The sequence below is a fragment of the Dipteris shenzhenensis genome, chromosome 1 (assembly GCF_047967505.1).
Source record: "Dipteris shenzhenensis isolate YYH24624 ecotype China chromosome 1, Dip_SZ_1.0, whole genome shotgun sequence".
NCBI classification, from domain to species: domain Eukaryota; kingdom Viridiplantae; phylum Streptophyta; class Polypodiopsida; order Gleicheniales; family Dipteridaceae; genus Dipteris; species Dipteris shenzhenensis.
In genome coordinates, this window is record NC_141596.1 from 4,283,792 (window position 1) to 4,293,829 (window position 10,038).

The 10,038-nt window shown below is 41.1% G+C and overlaps 1 protein-coding gene across 2 annotated transcripts; it reads right to left on the reverse strand.

Moving 5' to 3' along the window:
* Window positions 1-3,042: 3,042 nt before the first annotated feature.
* LOC147905276 (cell division cycle protein 48 homolog) lies at window positions 3,043-7,331 on the reverse strand. 2 transcript variants are annotated; one of them, XM_087397560.1, is made up of 9 exons: window positions 7,125-7,331; window positions 6,667-6,838; window positions 6,338-6,566; window positions 5,430-6,196; window positions 5,040-5,261; window positions 4,884-4,955; window positions 4,496-4,777; window positions 3,694-4,053; window positions 3,043-3,482 (listed from the first exon to the last, which is right to left on the reverse strand). In XM_087397560.1, exons 1-9 carry the CDS (start codon window positions 7,151-7,153, stop codon window positions 3,183-3,185), a joined length of 2,433 nt encoding a protein of 810 aa, XP_087253686.1. In that variant the 5' UTR covers window positions 7,154-7,331; the 3' UTR covers window positions 3,043-3,182. The 2 variants fall into 2 exon arrangements, with proteins under 2 accessions (XP_087253686.1, XP_087253606.1); XM_087397480.1 differs by having other exon boundaries at window positions 6,667-6,832; window positions 7,116-7,331.
* Window positions 7,332-10,038: the final 2,707 nt, after the last annotated feature.

Genomic DNA, 10,038 nt, shown 5'->3' on the forward strand with positions numbered 1-10,038 from the left:
TGCACATAGACAAAGTCAATCTATCATGAGGGTCAGGAAACCTGATGGTCTTTGGACCCAAACTTTATCTCAGCTAGAAAAACAATGTCTGGATCATTTTCAGCTTCTTTTTTCTCAGCCATCTTCTTCTACACCTCAGGTTGCATTGGCTCGAACCAGATTTATTGAGCTTGTTTCTCCTAATATTTCTTTGCAAAAAGCTTGAATGCTAGAAATGTCTTTTTCAGATATTCAATTGGATGAAGCCCTCAAGCATTTGGGTAAACATAAATCCCCTGGCTGGGATGGTTTGACGGTTGAATTTTTTGTAGCCTTCTGGGCTGAATTGAAGGGTCCAATTTTGAAGTTCATTAATGTAGCCTGGCAGCATCAACATCTTCCCTCAGCTTGGAAGCATGGTTTGGTTAAGCTTGTGTCCAAAAAACCTCTATGTGAGACAACTGATGATTGGAGGCCCATCACTTTGATGCCGGTTATATATAAACTTATTGCTAAAATGTTGGTACATCGGATAAAGGATATCCTTCATGATGTACTTCATCCCAGGCAATATGGTTTTGTTCCAAGAGGGCATATACATGACAATATCTCTAATACTCTCATCGGAATGGAATATGCAAAATATACAGCTCAAGATGTTTTGGTCATATAGGTGGATGTGGCAAAAGCATTTGATACGGTACAATGGGATTATGTCTCTCAAATCACGTTTAAACTTGGTTTTGGGCCAAAGCTAGTTAATGTCATATATTGGCTTTACTCAGATTCCACTGCTCAATGCTTTATAGGGAATCATTTGTCTGAGTCTTGGACTCTGGAACGATCAGTTTGACAGGGATGCCCTCTCAGTGCTTTGCTCTATGCCATTGCTTCACATCCTTTGCTTCTTTATATGGATCATCTGGTTGATACTAAACAGTTAGTGGGGCTTTAGATTTCTGATTCACGGCCTTTCATTGCACAGGCTTATGCACATGATTCATTCTTCATGCCAAAGAACAGTCCTTTGGAGCTTCGCCTATTGATGGATACCCTTTCAGATTTTGGGTTGGCAGCTGGTCTTAAAATTAATTTTCAGAAATCAAAACTCTTGCCTCTCAAGCATTGTGACTGGCATGCTATCCTGTGGCCCGGCCAGATTATTTATCTGGAAAACATAGTAAGACATTTGGGCTATCCCATTGGCTGGAAAATCAGAAATAAGCAACAAATATCTTGGGTGTTAAACAAAATTTGGGACAAATTAAAATATTGGAAGATCTCCACTTGGCCCCTGCATGTACGGCTTCGAATTGTCCAGTGCATTGTTCTAGCTTATGTCCAGTTCTACCTTCCTCTATTACATTGGTCATCTCGAGATCTCTCTTCTTTTATGTCTCAAGCCATGGAGATTTTCTGAAAAACTAAGCTTCATAAAAAAGCTTTAAGGTTACTCAAAATGGACCTGCTTTGCTCACCAAGAATGCATGGTGGTTTGAATATAATAAACATCAAATTTCATGTGTTGGCAAGAAAGATCACTATGCTCAAGACATTTTTTCAACAAGAGCAGCCTTGGTCTATCATGTTGGCAATTTTGTGTGGTCAGATGCGCACAAATGCTTATGAACATTGGCTAGTTGATCCATCGGAAGTACTACTTGGCAAATTTCAAGGTAAAATCCCTGGTTGTCCATTTTCTACTTCCTTGATTCAGGATTGGAAGCAAGTTCTCTCTCACATCAAATGGTCTCCCCATCCTGTTTCTATAGCTTCCTCACTCAGAATGGAAAGCATTCATTGGAGTGCTGTGTTTTCCTCTCCCCTTGCTGTACAACAACCAATCAAAGCTTACAATCTTATGAAGTTGGGCATCCGGTTCATTGATGACGTAGTAGATACGCAAGGACATATTCTCTCTTTTCCGGTAACATGCCGACAATACAATCTTGGGATGCATCACAGACCTATTTGGAAAGCTATTGCTGATCTCTTACTCCCTTTGGTTCCGATTCCAACATTGAATGTAAGAGACAGGCTTCAAGATTGACACCTTCAGTCTTCAAGTCCAAGATTATCCTCTCGACCTTTGCATTTATTGACTTCTATACAGTGTTATCGATTGATATTACCTCCTCCTTGGATTGCTCATCATGCTAATTCTCTATGGCATCTGAATAAGTCATTAGCCTGGTGGAAAGGAAAATTGCAATTGATATGGAAGTTGAAAATGCCATTGAAGCAAAGACTCTTTCTATAGAGATGCATTGTTGGTATTCTTCCAATGGGAGTGAAATTGGCTCAAAGAAGGATTGCTAACCTTTTTGTCCAAGATGTCATCATACTCCTGAGAGTATTCCGCATTTATTGTCGTTTTGTTCATATTCCAGAGACCTTCTAGAGAAGATCTCCTATTTCTTATCTCTCAGATTTCCTGCACACAGGTTCTACAGGTTTTTCTAAATGTATGGCAAACTATCAACTTCTTTGTCACAGTATTCTCTTTTCTTCCAATGGCTCAGATACTGGGCCTTATGGACCCTCTGGCTGCAACGAAATCATGCATATCTGAATTCTCCCCTTCAACACCCTTATGAGTTCTTCCGAGCCTCATTGCGGCAGTCTTTATATGATGTCTTACATGAGGACGATTAAGATGTTTCTTGTATTCAGCTTTTCTTTTACTGCTTCTGATGGATAGGGCATTGGCTCTTTTCTTGAGCACTGCCTTGATGTAAATGAATGTTTTATAATATAATTTTATTGGTTTCACCCAAAAAAAATATGTGTGCGCGCGCGCACATGCACACGTGCAGGGAGAGAGAGAGAGAGAGAGAGAGAGAGAGAGAGAGAGAGAGAGACACACACAAGTGGTTCGACTTTGCTTCACACCACTTTCAAATACTCTCTTCCCACCTGGCATTTGTTTAGTCTTCCATTCGTTTTATGCTTTCAATATTTCAATTCTATACACTGTTTTAAATACCAATCTTTCTAATCATACCTGAATAAACATGCAAATCTCTGTTCATCCAAGTCCAAAACTATTTTGAATTACGATGCTTAACTTTCAACGTTCATAGAAGGGTGTATTAAGCTTTTCAGCCAGAGTTGCACCTGACCCTTTGCTGAGACTACACAAGCCACTGAGATCATAATCCTAAAGACTTGTTTGACCTAGTAGGTGATCATAGTATTATGGTTTAATTATACAAATCATCGTCATCAGCACCAGCTGCATTCGCAAAGGCATCGGCTCCAGCTGTGCCAGCTCCAGCACCAGCAACACGGTCTGGGAAATGAAATTCTGAGCCAAACCCTCGTGACTGCTGGAGAGTTTGAGCAAACGCCTGATACTTACGAATATCAGCATCACTGACACTTCGGCGAGCAAATTTCATGGACTCCTCAAAATGGGCTGCTTTAATCTCAGCTACTTCTTCAGCTTCATCCTCCTCCATAGCCTCAGGGTTTTCTTTTCTCCTTTTCTCACGCTCGATATCCTGCAGCACAGATAACACACCATTTGCCAATGAAAAATGAATAAAACGGTGTAATTACCCAACAGCTTTGCTACCCTGTAGGCTATAACCAAAAGCTGCATGTCACAGGCAGGATTTTCCATAGTAACTAACAGAGATCGAAATACCTTTTCAATGTCTCTTTTATTGCATAAACTAAGACGAAGAAAAAACACGGCAGTGATATAAATACCTTTTCAATGTTCTCTCTTATCGCATATTTGCAAGCCCGTTGACATATTTCTGTGATGTCAGCCCCACTGAAACCCTGAGTATACCGTGCCAAAGCAGCCAAATCCACGTCTTTTGCAACTGGAGACTTCCGAAGACAGGCTTGGAAAATTTTCAATCGCGATGCCTCATCTGGCAAGGGAATATATATTAATTGGTCTAGGCGACCAGGACGAAGCAAAGCAGGATCTATGATGTCGGGCCTATTCGTGGCCCCAATGATGAACACTGTCTTCTTCGCAGTCATGCCATCCATTTCTGTTAGAAGTTGGTTCAGGACCCTGTCAGCAGCGCCACCAGCATCACCAACACTGCTTCCACGCTGCAAGTAGAGGACAATTAGAAGATGTCACAGCTGAGTCTAGAATTACAGTCATTCCCTCAAAGCTGTTCAACAATACACACTTTTTTTGGGTGAAATCACACACACACGACCCGCACGCACACACATTTTTGGTGAGACAGTCAACAAAGAATTGCCGTAGAGATGCCTGGAAGAAGTGGTATTCAGCCAGGTGCATTTATATGCGCACAGATCCAAATCAAACGAGCAGTATATGAATGTATGTATGTGTGTATGCATATGCACGAAACAATGCCTGGTGCAGAGTGACAGGTCAACACGAGGACATGTTGACTATTATTAGACCTTATGCTATTGCTAATAAAGAGCAAAGAAGACATTGGGGCTGTCCAGTATAGTCAGTTTACTGCAAGTCAAATTTTCGCTTTCAAACAGACGATCATACTGCTGAGAGATTTACCTGGGTAGCAATAGAGTCAAGTTCATCAAAAAACAGCACACAAGGAGCAGATTGTCTAGCTTTGTCAAAAACATCCCGCACGTTAGCTTCACTCTCACCAAACCACATGGTCAACAACTCTGGACCTTTCACACTTATGAAATTTGCTTGACACTCGTTTGCAATAGCTTTTGCAAGCAAGGTCTTTCCACATCCAGGAGGTCCATAGAACAGAACCCCTTTGGAAGGGGACATTCCAAATTTCTCGAACTTTTCAGGATGCTCAACTGGATATTGCACCGTCTGCAAAAATAAAATACAGTTAAATATACTAAACATACCAATGTGCCTTACTCATTAGAAAGGAGTGTGAATAACGAAAAATCTATGCAAGCAATCAGGACCGTACCTCCTGAAGCTCTCTCTTGACATTATCCAGACCACCAATATCTTCCCATGAGACATTAGGTACCTCAACCACCTGAAAAAAATTGCACAAAAATTAATGTGAAAAGGAGACTTCATTAAAACATGAGGAATACCCAAACTCGAGTCCTTTACTTACAGTTTCCCGTAATGCTGAAGGGTTACTGATGCCCAGAGCTGTCTGGAAATGCTCATTTGTCACAGCCATGGAATTCAAAACTTCAGCATCGATAGTCTCATCCTCGAGATCAATTACATCCATTTTTTCCCGGATGCACTGCAATGCAGCTTCAGTGCATAACGCTGCCAAATCAGCCCCCACAAAACCATGGGTGTCTTTCGCAATCCTTTCCAAATTAACCTGACCGACCATGAAAACAGAAAAATAGAGAATATCAGAGGAGTCATGTAACTGCAATTAATCAGCCTTTCCACCTCCACATGCATAAACATGCTTTTTTTCAATGTACAACCATGCACTTTCAACCAAGCAGATACACCTGTCAAAAGAGGCCGACACTCTACTTACATCGTCAGACAGCTTCATGTTCTTAGTGTGAATCCGGAGGACCTCTAGACGCCCAACTTCATCAGGTACACCAATATCTATCTCTCTATCAAACCTTCCAAATCGCCTCAAAGCAGGGTCAATACTATTGGGCCGATTTGTTGCACCCATGACAATGACATGAGACCGGGACTTCAAGCCATCCATTAGAGTAAGCAGTTGTGATACAATTCGGCGCTCCACTTCTCCATGGGTCTTCTCTCTCTTAGGAGCAATAGAGTCAATCTCATCTATGAATATGATTGAAGGAGCATTTTTCTCTGCTTCCTCAAATGCCTTTCGTAGATTGCTCTCACTTTCACCAGCAAGCTTAGACATAATCTCTGGACCGTTTATGAGGAAAAAGAAAGCACCTGTTTCATTTGCAACAGCCCTTGCAATAAGTGTTTTCCCAGAACCAGGAGGGCCAAAGAGAAGGATGCCCTTTGGAGGTTTTACACCAATAGATTTGAAAAGCTGAGGGTGCCTAAGAGGAAGTTCCACGAGCTCTCTAATCTGAGCCATTTGCTTGCGGACACCACCCACATCATCATAACCAACGTCATCAAGTCTTTCTTCATCCTCACGTCTTATTGGTTCACCCTCGCAAAAGACTTCTGTGTCTGGAGCAACAATGCAATATTCAGCTGGATCTGTTTCAATGACCTTGAACTCTACACTCCGCATGCCTCCACGAACCAAAAACAAGTCTCCCTTCCTCACAGGGCGATAGGCCTCCAGGAAGTAAGCTGCGAACGCCAATAAACAACAGAAAGACCTTAGCAATATAGTTGTGGTCTAGAACGTGTACGACTATATATATATAGAAGACAAGAGAAAGCAAAGAAAAAGAGAGAAAGTAAAAGAAAGTTTGAGGCCGAATCACTCACGTTTCAAGTATGCGTCAAACAGGTTTCCTGTTACTCCTTCAATCGTATCGTCGATCGGAAGAATATGAACACGTTTTCCATACTTCACATCAGCACACTGATGAACTGACACGACATCTCCCAAACGCACCCGCAGATTTGTTCTGACCACTTTGTTCATCCGAATTTTGTGCTCGTCGCATGTATCATCTGCAAGTACTATGCAAACAGTATCTTTCCGTTTCTTTCCCTGCATTGCAAAAAATTGCACGCAACCATCAACTTCCTCTCACAAATACCAGAAGGAAGCTTCCTAACCAGTCCTCGGATTACAAAAGGGATAACTTTACCTTGATGAGAACTGTATCTCCTCTAAAAAGTTGCAGTTTCTCCATCGTCTCCATGTTCAGAGATACTACAGAATTATCATCGTTTACAGCCTCATCGACAACCAAACGGTTAAGAGCCTTCTTGCGATCCAAAATAGCGGTGCTGAAATCTCTTTTGATTCCTTTCCTGCATGTTCACAGATACAATCAGGGAAGAAAAATCTACGCAGTGACAAAATACACGTCAAGACACCTATAATGCAGCCAAAGGCAACCAATCAAGCAGGCAATATGTTCTGGAGCGCACAGAGGCCACATCACAGACTTGCAGCCAATACGCTAGACCGTACATATTTCTTGAACAGAACCTTGCATTCCCTTTCCGAAAAACAAAATCCATATCCAAAATGGACCGAAACACAGAAAGACTGCAAAAGCCAAAGAATTCGAAGGAGGAGAGTGGAACTCACGGGTCAGAGGAGGAGGAGGCAGGTTCTGAGGCAGCCATGGACGGTGGGGAAGGAAAATTGGATTGGGAGAAAGGCGGGGAAGGTAGAAGATGGTATGTAGTGCAAGAGCAATGGCAGTAGGATTTATAGGCAAAACACAGAGAGAGCGCTCAGCACAGGTTGCCGGAGAAGAAACCACAAAGGACTGAGGACGAAGCAAAGTATCTTCTGCTCACCGACGACAAGCATCTTAACGCTTCCTTATTAACCTAATCAAGCCTCTTAAACTCTTCATTAAGCTATCCCTTAACCTTACTCTCAGTTAATCCTCTTTCAACCCTAGATTACTACCTCCTTGCTATAGTAGACTCCTTTTATGAATTTCCACATGTAAATTTTACAAAATTTGATGAAGTTCAGTGTGTTTATAAAACCGTTTGCTTTCTCTCTTGCATCCAAAAGTGCTCACTTTACCACTATACTAGGACAGAGTGCCCACACTCAAATGTGCACTCTTGTTTTTCTAGGCTTACTTATCCACTCTTTAGGTCTAGACTCTAAAGCTTCCCTAACCTCTTTAATCAAGCCAAAAGTAATTTTTATTTCTCTTAATTTGAACATTCATTGATTGAATGTTGCCACATGCAGTCAATAGACCAACACTCCAAGTAGATTTATAAGCAAAATTTGATCTTAACTTATCGAATCTAGACCCAAGGTAGATCCATCTACTACTTAATCTTCTCTCAACCAGCCCAACCCAAAGCTTAATATAGTAGTTTTTTAATCTTCCATCAATTTCCTACCCCACAATGATAAAATAAAAGCACACTTTTCTTTTGTGCCAATCCTTGCATATCCTTCTTTCACTCTCACCATGGCCCTTTTCTCTTTATCTCTTTCTCTCTCTATCTTCCCTAATCAGACATTTACATCCTTAAATTATAATCCATCTCTTGCTACCGTGTAGTGCCTTGCAATCTTCATTAGGAGAGTCTGGAATAGTTGAGACCTATATACGTGGGGGTGACAAATCCTTCTTTCACTCTCCCCATGGCCTTTTTCTCTTTATTTCTCTCTCTATCGCCCCCTTGTAACCACAATTTAAACATTTACATCCTTGATTTGTAATCCAGCTTCATTTCATTAATGAACATACGATGCCCATGGTATATAGAGTAATCACCCCGGGTTGAAAGATTAGTTGCCTCATGACTAATTCTCCCCTTTTCCATTTGCATAAAACAAAGCACTACTTATGGCTCTTGCTTTTTGCTAGCTCTTCTAAGCTCCAATATACGTGGAGCTTCTCCTTAGTTTTCCTCTTGTACTCGGCTACCTCGAGCTACTCTCCTCCCCTCCCGAATAGCTTAAGGCTTTTTACTCATAACTCCTTTTTTCACGCTAACATTTTCATTCCTCCTTTGAGCTATTTCAAAGCTTCTTTGATCCATTGTTTTACAACTTGCATGCATCACTTGACTTCAACTAGTCTACCACCTCTCTTGAAAGCTTTGAATCTTCTGATATGGATTTTTTCTCCACACCTAAAGCTTCTTCTACTTACTCATGGCTGTTACAATTCCTTCGCTCAGCCTCTTATACTAGTGCATTGTTGTTGTGCCACTGGAGCTTCTTCCACTAAGCTTTCTTTGGAGGTTGTCTCTTTAGAAAGAGCCAAAGGAAAGAACCTTTTGTAAGAGGGACACACCCTTAACAATAAAAAAGCTCTCTCGCAATGTTGACAAGCACTTAGCACACCTGGGAAAACACAGACCTAAAGAACCTCTCACTTGAGAGGTAAATGCATTCCCAAGACACGCAGTCCATTCCCACACATTAAGCCTCACAATTTCAAAATTTTGACACTCTCACTTATCCCCCACACATCAACAAGGACATGTAGTCCAACAATAATTAAAGAAACCACACTGGAATTTGGCGCACAAGCAAGAGAGGAGGGACTCACACACAATCACTGAATTTCAGAGCTCACACAAAAATAAGAAGCCTCAACCTTCACACTCACACATTCCAAAGATGGAACCTAAATGAAAGAGAGGGGGCTGACACAAGATCCCCACTTTTTCACTATCATCTACCAAGTTGAACCATACACCTCTAATACCATGTTAAAGTGAGCATACAGCCCACATACTCAACACATTCATGGATGCGGGGAGAGAAGACAATAGCCATAGCTATACAAATCTTACGCTCTTTTCTCTTACTAAAAAGATGAACATGATACAATATATAGAGAACCCTAACGTGGGTTGCCCTAGTCCATAAGGACTATTCACACTTGGCCTTAGGCCCCCTTTAGAGTTCTCTATGTTCCTAACCATGCACCTCTAACACCATGTTAAAGTGAGCATACAACCCACATAACACACTTTGGGGAGAGAAGACATTAATTTTAGCTATAAAAATCTTACTCTTCTCTCTTACTAAAAACATGAACATGATACAATATATATAAAACCCTAATGTGGGTTGCCCTAAGTCCATAAGGACTATTCACACTTGGTTGTAGGACCCCTTTAGAGTTCTCTATGTTCCTGACATGTACCCTACGTATATGTGTATACACATATGTCCCAATATGTCCCAAAATATGTACATGAATGATGACCATTCCAATTACCCATAGTTCCACATCAAATTGGGAGAGCAATATGAATACATTGGTTGTCTATCAAAAGTGTATAGTGCAAATCTCTCTCCTAGTATGAAACAAAATTTTGACAAATCACAACTATATTATTGGGACAACCTTTGGCTAGATTCAAAGGCTAAGATTCATAAGATCAATGTCAATGCTACCAAAGAAGGTGAATTGCTAAGTATGGCTCACAAATATTATGCTTAAATTGCTCTAATGGCTATGCATTGATATCCAAAAGAGATCAATCCTATGGCATCTCAAGAAGTGCCTATCATG